The following is an 18,274-nucleotide window of genomic DNA, read 5'->3' on the forward strand; positions in this document are numbered from 1 at the left end:
GGGTTGATTTACTAAAACTGGATCAATCAGCTTCTAACTTCAGCATGTTCAATTAAGAAAAAATTGGAAGCTCATTGGTTTCTATGCAGAGCTGCAGCAGATTGTGTCTGCACCAGTTTAACCACTTGCCGACCGTGCTTAAAGCAGAGTTCCGGCCACAGAATCGTTTTTTAAATACTTCCCAAAACAGTTATCCACCGCCCTTCATACATCCGCTAATCCGGTTTTATACATTTAAATAATAGAATGACAATCATTAAATCTTACTTTATAAAATGTTTGCAGAGCACCGCCATCTTTTTGCTGGTCACCGAAGCCGCTGTGTGCAAATATATGCCCTGCTTCCTCTTTCTAGATGGAGGGGGCCGATGAATGCAGAGCGAAATCTCACGCATGCCCAGTACTATGTGATCGGCATAGTATAGGGACGCCTATCATCACGTTATTTCCTGTTTGCAAATAACACGATGAGAGGAGCGGCCGACCGCCTTCGTCACTGCCCATTGCATCCTGGGAGTGATGAGTAATAGCTCCCAGGATGCATTGCAGGACAGAAGGTAACGGCGCGGGCCGCGGCCAAGGAGGGAGGAAGTTGAAGGAAAGGTGAGTATATTTTCTTCTGAAACAAGGTAAGTAAAAAAAAATAAAAAAAACGGGAATATCCAATTCTTTTACAGGTGACAATAAGGAAGCGGATGCCACAAAATCTAAAGTAACGATTTTGTGTCCGGAACTCCGCTTTAAGCCAAATGACGGCTACAGCGTGGTTGTCCAGCTCTGGGTGAAGCGGGGGGGGGTCATATGAACCCCTTGTATGTTGCCCTCACCTGGTGCACTCTGTGATTGCTGTGTCCTGTGACACAGCTGATCACAGATCGGTAAAGAGCAAATCACAGCGGCTCTTTACCACGTGATCAGCTGTGTCCAATCACAGCTGATCACGATGTAAACACACTTGCCGGTTATCGGCATTTCTTTTCTCACACTGTCAAAGCGTGAGGAGAGGAGAGAGCCGGTAACCGAAACCTTTGAAAGAGGACATCTGCACTGATCATCAGTGTCCTGATGATGCCTAAACAGAGATGGTGCTGTCCTTTTCAAAGAGAAAAGCAGATAAAACAAATATCAGGAGTAGCAAGTCTTACACGTACACATTACTTAAAGTGGTACTAAACCCAGAACCCTGCATTTACTATATCTGGTCTCCCACAGTACACAGAACATGGAAATGCAATAGTTTTAGTAAATATAAACTGCTAAATACCTTTTAACATCAGCAGTATATAGCAGTCTTGCGACTTCTATAAGTGTCTGGTTAAAGCTTGTAGGAGATGTTTTCATTCTACTCTGACTGTCCTAATAGGCTGCAGGACCCCTGACCCTGTCTGGACAGGGCTGATTGGCCCTGTGCTCATCACATGACCCCTCCCAAGAAAAAAAAAAACTATAGCAATACACATCAAACTGAGCATGTGCAGATTGCCTCCAAAGGCTCTGTCTTATCAGGAGATGGATTGGGGACAGTGGAAAAAGGTAAGGATCAGAGAAGACAGGACCAAACAGCCTATTTACACAACGCGCAGGATTACCCCATTAGGTTCCACAGTTAGCATAATAAGTAGGCTTTACTGCATATACAGACTGATTTTACTGTTGTGGGTTTAGTAACACTAAACTAAATAAAACTGCATGCACTCAGGCTGGCCATACATTATACAATTTTCCTTTAGATTTAATAAAACTATATAATATGAGATCAAACTAAAAACTTTCAATTTGTATGCAATCAGACAGGCCCTTCCACTACATACTTGATGGTAAATCTAAAAGAAATTGATTAAGAAAATTGTATAATGTATGGCCATTCTTAACATAAAAATCTACAGTATATCTGATACTTGACCCTGTCACTAGGGGAAAGAGGGGGTGTAACATTCTGCCAGTATGAAGAGTTGTAGCCTGCCTGCACCTACTTGGATCAGCTTCTCCAATTTTCATGATTTGATTACATCTCTAGCTGTTCTTGAAGGAAAGGCTTCAAGGGTTCCTAAGCTTGCCCACTTCTTCCTATCTCCAATCTGGGGATATGGCTTTGTGGTAAGCTCCAATATTACCCAGAAGGGTGAGAGCTTTGCCTGTCAGAACAGTCCAGTATTTGTCTGTAACAGGAAGGTTTGGGAGGCTGTTGTAGTTATATTTCGGTACCTCAGTGCAAATCCTACTTCCACTTAGTGACAAAGTCCCTTTAACCATTTGCCAACTGGCCGCCGTGTATTTACTGCGGCAATGTGGCTCTTTTGCATGAAACGATGTACCTGTCCGTCGTTTCTTTCAAAAGTCATTAGATGGTGCCATTGCGCCGCCGGAGGCGCCATCGCGCTGTGATATGCTAGCGGGGATGTCAATCAATGGGTCAGATGGACTAAATGTCTGCCGGCCACCCGCGATCATCCCTGAGAGAGGCAGAATGGCGATCTGCCCATGTAAACAAGCAAGGGGACAAGATGGAGATCTTGTGTTACTGCAAAGCAGGAATCCAAGTCTCTGTCTCCCCCCAATCAGTGCAACCCCCCCCCCCCCCCACAGTTAGTAAGCACCACTTACCAACTGTGACACACTTAACCCTTTGATCGCCCCTGATGATAACCCCTTCCCTGCCAGTGTCATTAGTGCAGTGACAGTGCATTTTTTTTAGCACTGATCACTGTAATAATAGCACTGGTCCCCAAAAAGTGTCAAAAGTGTCAGATGTTCCATTTGTCCGCTGCAATGTTGCAGTCCAGCTAAAAATTGCTGATCGCCGCCATTACTAGTAAAAAAATAAAATAAAAATTCCATAAAAATATTGAATCGTTTGTAGATGCTAAACTTTTGCGCAAACCAATCAATATACAGTCATTGAGATTTTTTTTTTTTTTTTTACCATAAATATACATATTGGCTTAAATTGATGAAAAAACATTTGATTTTTTAATTGGCTGTGTTTTATAGCAGAAAGGAAAAAATATTGTTTTGTTTCTTTTTCAAAGTATTCGCTCTTTTTTTGTTTATAGCGCAAAAAAATAAAAACCACAGAGGTGATCAAATACAACCAAAAGAAAGCTCTATTTGTGGGAAAAAAGGTCACGCATTTTATTTGGGTACAGCGTCGCATGACCAAGCAATGGTCAGTTAAAATATCAGTGACATATCGCAAACAAAAGCCTGGTCATTAAGGGGGTAAGTAAGTAGGACACAATGTAGCATCCACAGTACACAAGCCCTAACGTGGTAAGGAATAGAGTAAAGCCCCGTACACACGATCAAATTATCGAACGTTCTGTCGTCCGTTTTTTGTGGCATGCTGATGTGGAAAGTGAAGAGGTTATTTTCATACGAATTTTCCCGTACGACAGAATTCTACTTCAGAAGTGGTCATGTGTTGGATTGCTTTCTATGTGTTCTTTCATCTCTGAGCATGCCTAGTCTTGCTCTTGAGATTTTTTTCCGTCGAAATCTGTACTGAGACGAAAATCGGAGGTTGTATTACGGACAACAAAAATTTTATAGCCTGCACATCAGGATTTTGTAAGGAATTTTCCCGTACAACAGAATTCTACTTCAGAAGTGATGTCATGTGTTGGATTGTTTTGTATGTGTTCTTTCATCTCTGAGCATGCCTAGTCTTGCTCTTAAGATTTTTTTTCCATCAAAATCTGTACTAATGAGACGAAAATCGGACGTTGTTTTGATGGACAACAAAAATTTTATAGCCTGCACATCAGGATTTTGTCAGTCGAAAAGTTGGAGTCGGCTGTCGAAAGCACCATACTAACAATCCGAAAATCGGCAGAACGGTCGTCGGATGAAATTTCCCTTCAGATTTTCTTATCGTGTGTACGGGCCTTAACATTAGGCTTCTGAAGTACTTGCCAAATTTGAATGTAGCTAGAAATACCTTTTAAACAAGCAAATAACCCAAAAAGTATAAAAATAACAATATATAAAAGAACATGACAAAAATGACAGCAGGCCCGGTAACAACGTTATTGAAGTGTTATGATATATTTGATTGCCTTCACCGCTACTAGTGTCTACGGTATGCAAAAAAGGTCTTCGCTAACCTCATCAATCCGCCTAAAGCTAAACAACTAGAAAACACATTTGAAAGAATTAGAAGCCATTTCACTTGTGTTGTGGTTATCATTATTTCACAGCTAAAACCAGCACTGACATTACTTTTGCTGTGGTTACATTTCTGGCTATACAAGCAGATGAAACTATAATATAAACTCACACAAACCCAAGCCAGCACACAATGAATCATTCTGTCAACTGGGTATTGATTTTTTGGGGTGGGGAAAAGATGAAATTTCCAGCCGCTCAATGCCTTTATTAATATCAATAAAACGATTAGCACTTACGTATTTTGAAGTATAAGAAATTATTATTTTTTTTTCCCCCCCTATCTTTTTTTTTTTTGCAAACTCTCTTCTGAAATACGATAAAGTAATAGAGACAGTAATCCCTACAGGCTAGAGCTGACCTCAGTGCTGTAACAAGCGACAGGTCTTCACTTGACCGAGAGCTGCAGCTGCACCACGCTAATTGCAGGAAGTGGGAGCTAGACATATGACAACATTCAAAACTCTGCTCATTGCTGAATGAGTATGAAGCTGCTAATTTATGAATGGAGAAGCCTTCCGTGCCTCATTTGCACAACAGCACTTTTTTTTTTCCTAGCCAGTAAAATTTAACCCAATCAAACCGATTACTGCATGTGCTCTAGGATTTTTCACATGCTTGTAGGGTTCCATCTCCCTACAAAAACATGTACTATACACAACGTGTACAATCAAGTTAAAGGAGGACTCCACCATACCATATTAAGTGTAAATAGATGGGCAAAGTATGGTGGCAACTCACCCACGTCTATCATGCTGCTCCAAAACCAAGGACTTCCAGGTCCATCTCTCCCCAACTGCTTTTGAATATGGGACCCAAAGAAGTATTTGAGACCCATTAAAGTGTTACTAAACCCAGGACCGTACATTCACTAAATCTGATCTCCCACAGTACACAGAACATGAAAACGCAATTCATTTAGTAAATATACATTTCTAAATGTATATGGGCAAAGTATGGTGGCATCTCACCCATGTCTATCATGCTGCTCCAAAACCAAGACCTTCCAGGTTCATCTTTCCCCAACTGCTTTTGAATATGGGACCCAAAGAAGTATTTGAGACCCATTAAAGTGTTACTAAACCCAGGACCGTGTATTCACTATATCTGGTCTCCCACAGTACACAGAACATGGAAATGCAATTAATTTAGTAAATATACATTTCTAAATACATTTTCTCATCAGAGGTATATACGAAGTCTTGTGACTTCGATTGGTGTCTGGCTAAAGCTTGTAGGAGAAGTTTCATTCTACTCTGACTGCCCTATGAGGCTGCAGGACCCCTGACCCTGTCTGGACAGTGCTGATTGGCCCTGTGCTGATCATATGCTCCCCCAAAAGAAAAACTATAGCAATACACACCAAACTGAGCATGTGCAGAGTGCTTCCTAGGGCTCTGTACTATCAGCAGATAAATTGGGGACAGTAAAAGAAGGGGGAGGATTAGAGAAGACAGGATCAAACTGCCTTTTTTACACAATGCAGAGGATTAACTCCTTAGGTTCCACAAGGAGTATAATAAACATGCTTTACTGCATATACAGACTGATTTTACGGTTATGGGTTTAGTAACACTTTAAGGCACAGCCATGGGTTGGTGTGGCTTGTGGATGCTCAATATAGGACACTAGGAGGCAGCTAAAACGTAAGTTAATTGCACCATACTCAATTAATTTCAATACCACCAAACCTGGCTTGGGGAGGTTGTCCTTTCATTTCTGAGATGCCAGGCTTAAAGCAAACCTGACAGCTTTAAATTAGCAGTACTGGCTACAGTACGCACCCAGCATTTTCTGTTGTACAACCAGAGCCCACGATCTCTGGAGCATACTGAACTCTAGCAAAAACGTTTGCACCAAGGTGGACCTCAGCTTTGGACCACTTTACTGTCTCACAAATAAGAGGGTATCAAGTTTGGGTGGAAGATAGTGCTGGACTGGTGCCACTGGAGGCTGCCTAGCAGCAGATTACTGTGTGGCGGGTATAGAGGGAAATACTTTCAATGGGTTATATTCCAATTGTAGCTGGTAGGTGATAGATTCCATTGGGGTCTAGGGCTGCTACCTTTCTGATAACATTAGGGGCGTTACCGCAGGGAACACTTGGATGGAGTGAGCAGTCTCTGCCCCACAAAACCAGCATACTGCAGAGCCACTGATTGGATATATTTAACCCTCTCCAAGTCTACCCATGCTCCAAGAAATACAGCCCTGAAGAAGGGGGAGGCAATTCCCCCGAAACACGCTGGCTCTACTTGTGTGCTTGAATCTCCAATAAACTATAAAAATCATCAAGTGAGACTTTTTTTGGACATCGGGCACTCCTCTATAATCACCCAAATGTTCCCTGCCCTAATGCCCCCATTGTCTTTATCAGTAAGGTAGCAGCCCTAGAGCACAACAGAGTCTATCACCTACAGCTTGGGACCACTTTATTGTCTCACAAATAAGAGGGGATCACATTCGGGAGGAAGACAGCGCTAGATTGGTGCTGCTGAAGCCTGCCTAGCGGCAGATTACTGTGGGTGGGGTATAGAGGGAATTGCTTCCAATGGGTTATATCTCAGGTGTAGGTGGTAGGTGAAAGACTTTGTTGGGGTACAGTGCTGCTACCTTTCTGATAAAGACAATGAGGGTGTTACCGCAGGGAACACTTGGGTGATTGGAGGAGCGCCCAATGTCCAAGAAAAGTCTCACTTGATGATTTTTTATACATGAAGATAAAAGTATACAAAACATATCCAACGCGTTTCGGGGGAATTGCTTCCCTCTTCTTCGGGGCTGTTCTTGGAGAATGGTTAGACTCAGAGGGTTAAATATAATTGAGCAGCAGCTCTGCAGTATGCCAGCGTTGTGGAGCAGAGAGTTGTCTAACCATATGAAAGCTCTCTCTGCCCCACAATGCCGCCATACTGCAGAGCCACTGATGGAATATATTTAACCCTCTCAGAGTCTAACCATATGAAAGCTCTCTCTGCCCCACAATGCCAGCATACTACAGAGCCGCTGATGGAGTATATTTAACCCTCACAGAGTCTAACCATATGAAAGCTCTCTCCGCCCCACAATGCCAGCATACTGCAGAGCAGCTGATCAAAAATATTTAACCCTCTCAGAGTCTAACCATATGAAATCTCTCTCTGTTCCACAATGCCGGCATACTGCAGCCACTGATCAAATATGTTTAACCCTCTCAGAGTGTAACCATATGAAAGCTCTCTTTGCCCCACAATGCCGGCATACTGCAGAGCCACTGATCAAATATATTTAACCCTCTCAGAGTCTAACCATATGAAATCTCTCTCTGTTCCACAATGCCGGCATACTGCAGCCGCTGATCAAATATGTGTACCATTTCTGAGTCTAACAATATGAAAGCTCTCTTTGCCCCACAATGCCGGCATACTGCAGAGCAGCTGATCAAATATATTTAACCCTCTCAGAGTCTAACCATATAAAAGCTCTCTCTGCTCCACAATGCCGGTGTTCCGTGAAAAAAACATACCCATGAGAAAACCATACCCTTGTCACTTCCGGTGCACCTACGGAGGGTATGGATTTATCACAGTAGTGTGTGTAACGTTACACTTGCCGCTGTTACATTGAAACAGCTCCTCTGCAACATGGGTCATCTCCGCTCCTATCCCTCTCACTTCCCTGATCTTGGCTAATAAATATAAAAGCGGATCACGGAGCCGACATCTCCGTCATTTGCATTTCATACACCGGCCGCCGCTTTTATATTTATTAGCCGAGATCAGGGAAGTGACAGGGATAGGAGCGGAGATGACCCTTGTTGCAGCCGAACTGTTTTAATGTAACCGCCGCAAGTGTAACATTACACACACTACCGTGATAATTTCATACCCTCCAAGCATGCGCACTTGTCAACTTCTCTGCTGTTCAATGATGTATCCGGGGCTCTGAGCATGCGCACTACTACGCTGCTCAGCTGTTTCTGACAGGAAGTGACGAGGGTATGGAATTCTAACGAGGTATGGTTTTCTAACGTTACACCGGCATAATGCAGAGCCACTGATCAAATAGGTTTAACCATCTCTGAGTCTAACCATATGAAAGCTCTCTGTGCTCCACAATGCCGGCATACTGCAGAGACTGCTGATCGGATATATTTAACACTCTCAGAGTCATTATCCAAGCAATACAGCCCTGAAGAAGGGGGAGGCAATTCCCCCAAAAATGCATTGGCTTTCCTTGAATACTTTTATCTCTAATAAACTTTCGAAATCAAGTAAGACTTTTTTTGGACATCAGGCACTACTCTACAATCACCAAAGTGTTCACAAATAAGGCAGCTGATTCAATATGAAAAATGCTTAAGGGGGTTGGGTAGTAGGTCAAGTTGGAGCCAAGGTAAGGCTTCACTTCAGTGGTTGCACGAGACTGGGGGCTGCCCAGGCACACAAAAAAGGATATGGCAATCACTTTAAGTACTTACATGCACCTTGGTGTACCAACAGAGAAACTAATTTAAGAATGTTGAAGGCCCTGATTGGTTTGCTTTAAAGAAATCTGTAGTGACAGAAATATGTAAGCTGCTACTGCAGACCTTTTTCTGAAAATGCTAGATGCAGTTCCATTATTTCTTGTACCTTCTAAGACCTGTTTCACACAGGTTTCATCTTGTATAAGAGCAGTGTGAACAGCAAGCTTTGACAAAGCATTTGCAGAGCTTTCAGCAAGCTTTGATGGAGCTTATAAAGCACTAAACAGCTCTGGTTTGTAAATGTTAAACACGGATCCTAAAGGGAGTGCTGACTGAACCTTTAAACAAACTGCTAGCAGGCTTCAGCACTTCTTGAAGCTTGCTTAAAACTTGCTAGGAGCTTGCTAAAGTGGCAGTCAGCACTCCCATGAGCATCTGAGTTCAACATTTACAAACTGGAGCTGAGTGGTACTTTAAAAGCTTCAACAAAGCTTGCTGAAAGCTCTACAAATGCTGTCAAAGCTTGCTGTTCACACTGCTCTTATACAAGCTGAAGCCCGTGTGAAACAGGCCTAAGTCACTGACACAGTACACAAAGTAGGACTTCTGATTGAGGGCTGATGTCAGTTGGGTGATTCTTCCGCCAGACAAAGCACCAGCGGCAAGATCACTAAAGAGGCTGCCCATACCTCCCTAAAGTGATGAATCTTGATCGCTAGCAATGGGAGCAACATCATGCTGTCTTTGCTACAGAAAGACAAACAGTCAGCCTCTTAGAGATCCTGCCACTGGTAATTTCCACAAATCGTCAGCAGCAGGTTCCCTAGCGGCAAAGTTCCCCGTTTGACATCAGCCTTAAGCTGGCCATACACTAGCCGAAAAAAATTGTTCAAACTCATTTTTGAAAAACGAAAAATCGGCCCTGAGAGCAGACGATCGTGCCATCATGTAATGACCCAATTTCGAACGATAAATTGTTCAATTGACATAAATGAATCCGATTTTCGTTCAGTTTGTCCCATATGCCTAGTGCAAAAAGATTGGGCAAGAAACACATTAACCTTTCAATTTATCGTTAGTGCGGCAGAATTTTCCAAACTGTTCCTTCAATTTTTCGGCTTTGAAAAATTAAAACCGACTTTCTATTTGTGCCCAATAACTGGATGAAAAACGAACAAACAGACCAAATGACAGATTTTCTAATGATTTTTCGGTTAGTGTTTGGCCACCATTAGAGTGCATCTAAACTAAAATACAATCATTTTAAATATTGCTGCGTACTAGTCCTTAGTTGAGGTGGCTGCGTTTGGGTTTTTTTCAGGCTTTTTTCCTTTGCTTCCCTTTATTTTTACCTGGTGATCCTGGCAGTAACATGCTTCCTGTCCTAGAGTGACAACACTCACTCCCTGTACTGTATCTATAAAAGCCATTGTCACCCTAGGGAAAAAACAATCTCCCCATCTCCATCACATATGGGGTAGGGGTTTTGTGGTCCTCAGAGATAGATGGGAAAAGAGTAACTCCACTTTTGTTGAAAAAAAAAAAAAAAAACATTTCCCTCTGGGTTATCTATGTACATTGCAGGGATTTTAACAAACTTTGTTGCAGATTCCTACCATTTGTTAATCTGAAGGAATAGCTGTTTGTTTGTCTGTGTCCATGTGCAGTGAATCTGTATAGGAGTGGTTTCATAATTATAAATCAGCTCCTGCACCTACATGACTCTAATGAACAAACTTACAGGGCCTGCAGCCCTTTAGACATGATTTCACTCTGGGAGAATATCACCAAAAATTACATTTTCGTTACAGGGGATGCCGATAATCTTTGTATCTTAGTGCAGAGGTCTGGGAAAATCAGTGAGCCAATCACACAAGCAGGAAATGACATATCTAGGGGGGGGGGGGGGGGGGTTCCGTACACCATTTGTGTACAGAATGCCTCCAGGTAACCATATTGCATTTTACAGAAAATTACAGAGCTGCAGATTGAAAAGGAAAGGTCATTTTTAACAACATTCAATTACAATGACTTGTGAAGCAATTTTATATGCTATATTACTTTTTTTTTTTTATTTGCTATTTTTTTTTTCCCACGAAAGTGGAGTTCCCCTTTAACAGAACAGGCAGAGAGTACAGATGTCATCAGCTCACTAGACCTCTTTAAAGGAACAACAGGTATTTTTTTGTACTTTTGAACAGATATTACAAAACACTTAACAGTATATTTAACAGACCAAAATGTAGAAAATAAGAGAAGTTTATTGTTAGGCTTTACTTTACATTTTAGTTTGTCAGTGACTCAAACTACTGAAGCTTGAAACAGCTAGGCAACTAGCATTTTTAGAAGGAAGTCAGCAATGGCAGCCCCCATGATCTCTCTTTATCCTTAAAAGGTATATAACTTGCCATACATTATATCATTTTCTTTTTCAATTTCCTTAAGATTTACTTTCTCCCAGGTAGTGCCAGGGCCTACCCGACTGCAAATAAATTGCAAGTGCTTGACCTCATGGTTTTGGTAAATCTAAAAGAAAACTGTATAATAAGAAGATTGTATAATGCAGTGATGGCGAACCTTGGCACCCCAGATGTTTTGGAACTACATTTCCCATGATTCTCAACTACACTGCAGAGTGCATGAGCATCATGGGAAATGTAGTTCCAAAACATCTGGGGTGCCAAGGTTCCCCATCACTGGTATAATATATGGCCAGACAAAAACTATTCTCTTTCAAACATTTCATCACTAATTCGTTTTCTCTGAAAGTCCTACAGCAGACAATGGGGGTTTATTTACTAAAAGCAGTTATTTTTACTTTGCTTAGTAAAGAGGATGAAGTTGTGTTCACTTTGAACATCCAATCACATGCAAAAAAAAAAAAACTAAAAAGGTGATTTATTTGCTTGCACATAGTTGAATGATGGATGTCAGCACAACCTCACTTTATTTACTAAGCCAAGTAAAACCTTCACTTTGCAACATGAAAATTCACTTTGCTAAATGAATACCGGGGTCTTATTTACTAAAACTGGAACATTCAAAATCTGGTGCAGCTCTGCATAGGAACCAATCAGCTTCCAGATGTTCTTGTCAAAGCTTAATTGTACAAGATGAACTTATGGCACTTTTCTACTGCAAGTACCGCCTCGGCTCTACTCGGCCCGGTTTGCTTTTCAACTGCTGGTACCGCATGGTACGGTGTTGGAACGGTTTGGTACGGTACGGTATGCTTTTCCACTAAAGTAGTACTAAAGTTAAGTGGGTGGGATAACAACGATTCTCTGACCAATCAGTGGCTAGTAGTGACTGCATGCAAAGGATTGTGGGATATGGTACCGGTATGGTACCTCTTGGAACCACAATCGAGGTGGTACTGTTTTTGAGAGCCGTACCGTTCGGTTCCATGCAGTGGAAAAGCCCCGCCGTACCGAACCGTTCCTACACCGTACCATGCGGTACCAGCAGTGGAAAAGCACAAAAGCGAGCCGAACCGTTCGGTTCCATGCAGTGGAAAAGCGCCATAAGAAGCTGATTGGCTACCATGCACAGCTGCACCAGATTTGGCACTCTCCAGTTTTAGTAAATCAACCCCACAGTCTCTATTCCTTTAGTAAAATAGACCCCAACATTTTGGGGTGGCATACATTGCAGTGGCATGTGTGTAACAGAAGAATTTTCTATTATTAAAAAGATCAATTGGGGCACACCAATGGACCACAAATACTCCATTAGCCATGCATTCCTATTCAAACAAACTTTTCAAAACAGGTATTTCAGTTTGCTGTTGTCACTGGTAAATTGATTCACATGCTGTCTTCTTGGAGCTCTTGGGGACTGCAAAAGCAATATAATCTCAAAAATTCCTAAGACCACCCAACTGTCAAAGCCATCAAACACTTCCCACTGTTGGATTCAACTGGCCAGTCCAACTGCAAGAGGGCAACACCTTCTTCATAGCTGTGTGGATGGGAGACACAAACTACTGCATGGTAATTATGATAATGATTCAAACCACCAGAGCATACTGAAAACGGATATATCTGTTTTGAGAGGAGCTGGCCTTTAAAAAAAAAAAAACTTGTATTTGGAATTGAATGCTGAAATAACGTATGCATGAAAACTAACAGCAAGCTAAAAAAATAAAGGAAAAACCATTCTAAAAATGATGGAATACATGTAAAGAATGATCAATTTAAAGGAAATAAATGCATTATTGGTGGTCTACACTAAAGCACAACGGTGTGTCTTGTGTACAAATTCAAGGTGCTTCACATACACACGTGATTGATTGTTTTTAGGTGTATGGGACAACGTTTATTGCAGAATGTCTCTTAATGATGCAGTGGTTCGGAATTTACAGGACATACTAAATGTTTCTTTTAGGACAATAAATAACATTTTTGCAAACATTTGTATGTATAATTTAACATGACAAGGTACAGATACAGCAGCTTTTTTTTTTTTTTTTAAAAACACATTCCTGTGACTCCCAAAAAATATTTTCAATAGGCTCCGTCCTCATAAAAACACACACAGAACATCTTATACCTCCCAGGTACTCAGAAATGACAACACAGGGTTAATACTTAAAATGGGTGAAGAAAAAAAAAAAAAGTTGTAAAAGTTCCAGCTGCATGAGCACACACACATACACACAAATGATCTCTCTGTGCACATAAAGCCGTGCATTAATGACACCCTCACAACCTGACGGAGGCATCGGAAAAGGGGTAGTGCGTCTTGAAGCCAGACAAGAGGCACTGAAGGGGTGGAGGGATGGGGGGAAGCAGGGAGCTGGGAAGGCAGGGAAAGAAAGAATCATCTCCTCTGACCTCTAGTGAAGTGCCAGGTTTTTTCTTAAGCTCTTCACATTTCCTAAATTTGCAGATCTGGTGTCCTGTTTTGCGGTTCCTGCAACTGCTGCAGACTCCACAGTTGATGAGCCTCTTGCAGGGCACACAGACCCCACACCTTTTCCTCTTCTTCTTGGCAGGGTTCCCGCCAGCTCCCGAAGAATTATTCTGCGGGCAGTCTGCCAGATTGGCAATTTGAAACGCACTGTCTGTGACGGCTGCCGAGGCTGCTGCGGGGGAGTGAAGGGCTGTCATGACGATGACCCCTGGAGGTAATGAGATGCCCCCTAGAGCCGGAATAGCGGAAAAAGTTCCAACGCGTTCAGGGAGATTCATTATCTCTGCTTCAGCGGCGCCGCATTTGAGCTTGTTCATGCATTCCCCTGCCAAAGGTCTGCAGTGTTCAGGGGATAAGGTGGAAAGGAAATTATTATTTGCCATTTGCAACGACTCTGGCGATGCGCCAGGCTTCCCCAGCCTTTGGGAGTCGTTTCTGTGCATGCTGGTCCTATTAGGGTTGATAGCTGCTGATTTCCTCCCCCAAAGCATTGCATTATCACAGTTCCAAGGAGACATGCCTATCCGGGCACTGGGGAAGATAGGGGTGGTGATCCTGGCAATTTTAGCAGCCTGAGGAAATGCACCATTCGTTTTGTAAAACGTTGCAAAGGACCTATACCTTTCCATTTCCGAATTGTAATCCATAAGGCTGTTTAAAGCCCCCTCCACCAGGTTATCCTTGGGGAGCACGGAAGCGTCGGGGTTCTGTCCATTCTCCACGCAGACATTCGTGTTCATATTGGACATTTCTGGGGGTAAGTGAAAGGGGGTGGAGGGGGAAAGAGGGGGGAAACCACCGAAACTGCTTAATTCAGTCACTTTTATTTTTGGGTGAGAACCTCTTCAAACAACTGGGTTTTATCTACAGATTGGGTTTGTCGGTCGCGTCGGAAAGGAGAGCTTTTTATTTCCGTTTAGGTGATTTTTCAGCAGACATCAGTTTGTCACGGAGCATCTTCTTGTGCATTATCACAAACGCCAACTGTTCCAAGTAAAACAAAGAGAATCATTCCAAAAAGGTGTACAGGAGAGAAAAGAAATAAATATACTGTCAAGATCATTTCCATCACATTAATAAATATGATTACCCCCCACCAACCCCCAACCCCCCTTCCTCCCTCCCTTCCCTGAACATAATTGAATTGCATAATAGCATTAATAGCTGGATGGAATACCTGAAGGTGGAGAGAGGGGGGGGGGGAGAGGGGAGGGGAGTGAAATTGGGGGGTGTTGACAAATGCCAAGGGAGAGAGGGAAAGTAGAGATCAAAAGACATGTAAATCAGAGATGGAAAGGGTTATAGTACCTTTAACCAGAGGGCATTTAACGTTATAAAATGCATGAACAAAGTCTTGTCAAGGCACGGAAACGCTGGAAGGCTGCAAGCAAAATGGTCTTGTACAGAAAATAAATAAAATAAATAAAAAAACCAACAGGAAATTAGCAAATTAAGTGCTGAGAAAGTCGACAATGCATTGGGAGTCTAAACTGAAGGCACAATGCCACCAAGAGCCCGCCTGTATACAATCTCAACTAAAAAAGAAAAAAAAAAAAAAAGGGGGGGGGGTGGAATAGAAAACTACCAGCTGCCACAGTGTCCTTCTGTGTCTGATGGTCATTAGTTTGAATCCCAGCACAGCTGGCTCTGCTAGGGTCTTAATTCAATGTACCCAAGGACAGGTCTCAATTGGAGCAGCCATTTAAATGGTGGGGAGTGGGGAGGTGGGCCCCTGCAATGTGAGGGAGGGAGAGTGGATGGAAGGGAAGAAGAGGAGGAAAAAAAAAAAGAGATGAGAAAGGGGCCAGATAAAAATAAGTCAGTCAATTTCATATTCTTCTGGTGTTATCTAAGAGCCAGCAGCTGTACTGAGGCTGAGCTCTTTACAATCACAGAATGAGAAGCCCTCTGCATCCCTAAGCCCTGGTGGCAGCACACACGCTGACAATAAAAGGCACCTGCACATACAGGACGTGTATAGGGGGGGGATGGGGGGGGGGAGAAAAGACGCCTCATTGTCTCCCGGCACACAGGTGCTGCTTATGTCACTTTGTTTAGCCTGTTACATTCATGAAAACTTTTTCTTGCTGGAGTTTCTAGAAACCAAAATAAACAAGACTTCTAAATTCATCAATGGTCACCTCCGTATCCTTAAAATAAAAATATTAGAAGCAAGGCCAGTAGGAATCCGAGCCTCCAAAGTTCAGAATGCTTATCAATTACCGTCATTAAAGTCCTAATTAGTTTAATGAAGCGTTTTAAGCATGACTTACTGGTACATGACATTATCTCCTGCAGATGCGACAAACGAGGCGACTGTAAACAAAATCCAAAAGTAGGTGACGGCGGCTTTTCTTTTCTTTTTTTGGAGATAGGGATCTGAAATCCCCAGCCAAAGTGGAAGCTCAAAGCTTCGTCTATGAAGGAAAAAGCCGAGGCTGCCACTACAAAAGGCTGCCCCAAAAGGCTCCAGGCTAAATGCAACCCCAGGAGGAGAGGGAAGAGGCAGACACGGGACGGTCCCTATTAACCCAACTACAGATCACATGCAAAACTAACTCCTTCTTAGTCAATCAAGCCTTTCACTTTGGGTGAATTCTCCAAAAATAAAAAAAGGAAGAGCTCAGGTGAAAGGTAAATGAGAACCCCCCCTATTATTATCATTACACCGCGCCTGGGGGGAATCTTTAATATGATGCAGAGATCAAAGGTCATCAGAGGAGGGAGGGGGGGAGGGGCCGGTGATGCAGATTAATTAATAAAATGAATCCTCCGCCACTTATTAAAGACGTAGAATAGGGGGAGGGTGGGAAAAAGGGTGAGAAGGTGTGAAGACATTACCAACAAACAACAACAACACAAAAAAAAAATCAGTGTACTTACCACCGTACGGAGAATAGGACGCCAATTCCGCACGCTGCCGTCTGCATGGAATTAGGAGAACATATCAGCCAGCGCCGCTTGGAAGAGGCCACCCCGCCGCCGGCTCCAGGGCACCCCACTTTAGGACAAAATTTATATAAAAAAAAAAAAAAGACAAAAAAAATTATTTAAAAAAATATTAAATTGAAAATTAAAAAAAAGAATGTTGATAAAAATAAAAAAAAAATAATAAAAATAAAAAAAAGAAAGAAGTGTGTGATATTGGGGTGTGGGTGGTGAGGGGGGGAGGAGGAGGAGGAGGGGGTGTATTGTATTGCTCGGTGGTCTCTCGGTGGTCTCCTCTCTCTCCCTCCTCTGTGTGTGTCTATGGCTGGCTCTCCCTGTGCGCTGCTCTCCAGTCAGATGTGTGAGGAGCGGGGAGGGAGGCAGGGAGGAGGGAGGGAGGCAGCCTGGGAGTCAGTCAGTCTCTCTCTCTCTCTCTCTCTCTCTCTTTCTCTGCGTGTGGCTGAGAGGCATGGGGGGGCCGTGAGAGGAGGAGGTGATGGGGGGAGAGAGGAAGCAGGAGGGGGATGGGGGGAAAGCGAGAGAAAAGGGAAGGAGGAGGAGGAGGGAGGGAGGTGGAGAGTTATTGGCGCCGAGGTGAGGAGGATGCAGGGATGTGGACACCTACTGATGATTGGCTGCAAATTACACCGGGAATCAGAGGCACACACGCGGCCACTGCTCTCTCTGTAGTCTTCCCTCCCCCTCCTCCTATTACACCCCCCCTCCCTCTTCCCCCCACCTCCCTCCTTCTTCCTTTCCCACAGCAAATCCTCTGCTCGCCTCCACAGCCACGTCTCCCCTGCAGCCCTCCACAGGGACACGGCTGCCATCATTATTAGCATTGTCTCGGGGTCGTTATTAGGGGAGTTCCGCAGCCTGCTCCTCCTGTGGGGCTGTGAGAGGAGGAGGAGGGCGGCCATTCACCTCATTCCTCCTCTCCATCCCCCAGGTGTGTGTGTGTGAGAGAGAAGGGAATGTCTGCATGGCTGACCGACTCAACCCTGCCATGGACTGGGACTGGGGGGGCTCTGTCATCGGCTGGGGGGGTGCCAGATATATCATTCACTGGAAACTTCTACACTTCTCTCTACTATCCCAGCACAGGGACTGGGGGCAGGGTGACTGTACCCAACATTACCCCCATCCTAATCTACATTTATTCATCATTTACCTCATCATTTGGGATTAATAAAGTAGAATGAATCACATCACTGATATAGGAATGGAATTAATATATCGATGGGACCAGGAAAATAATGACTTCTGGTGACTGTACCCATCATCCCAATCTACATTTATTGATCATTTCCCTTTGGGATTAATAAAGTAATCTGAATCACATCCGTGATATAGGAATGGAATCAATAGATTTATTGGGATCAGGAAAATAATGACATCTGGAGACTGCATCCATCATCAGTCCCCACTGATCCCAATATACATTTATTCATCATTTCCCTTTGGGATTAATAAAATATTCTGAATCACATCAGTGATATAGAAATGGAATCAATATATTGATAGGACCAGGAAAATAATGACATCTGGTGACTGGAGGTGACTGTACACATCAATACCCCCTCTCATCCTAATCTATTGACCATTTCCCTTTGGGATTAATTAGGTATTCGGAATCACATCAGGGATATAGGAATGGAATCAATACATTGATTGGGACCAGGAAAATAATGACATCTGGTTACCAGGTGTGACTACCCATCATTATCCCCCTCTCATCCTAATCTACATTCATTGATCATTTCCATTTGGGATTAATAAAGTAATCTGAATCACATCAGTAATATAGGAATTGAATCAATA

At 43.0% G+C, this 18,274-nt stretch overlaps 1 protein-coding gene across 5 annotated transcripts in view; it reads right to left on the minus strand.

The window, feature by feature from the left end:
• Nucleotides 1-17,140, minus strand: part of CXXC4 (CXXC finger protein 4) — a 182,204-nt gene extending 165,064 nt beyond the window's left edge. For 2 of the 5 annotated variants that reach the window (XM_082259397.1, XM_082259398.1), the window contains exons 1-2: nt 16,409-16,549; nt 13,447-14,509 (exon numbers count right to left, since the gene is read on the minus strand). In XM_082259397.1, the coding sequence (XP_082115523.1) occupies nt 13,447-14,274 (828 nt within the window). In that variant the 5' untranslated portion in view covers nt 14,275-14,509; nt 16,409-16,549. Of the gene's footprint in view, nt 1-12,972; nt 14,510-14,833; nt 14,939-16,408; nt 16,550-17,078 lie in introns of those variants that run through there. The other 3 variants (XM_082259395.1, XM_082259394.1, XM_082259396.1) reach the window with 3 other exon arrangements.
• Between the last annotated feature and the right edge of the window lie 1,134 nt (nt 17,141-18,274).

The sequence above is a fragment of the Pelophylax lessonae genome (assembly GCF_965119305.1).
Source record: "Pelophylax lessonae genome assembly, chromosome: 1".
In the NCBI taxonomy this organism is placed as follows: Eukaryota; Metazoa; Chordata; class Amphibia; order Anura; family Ranidae; genus Pelophylax; species Pelophylax lessonae.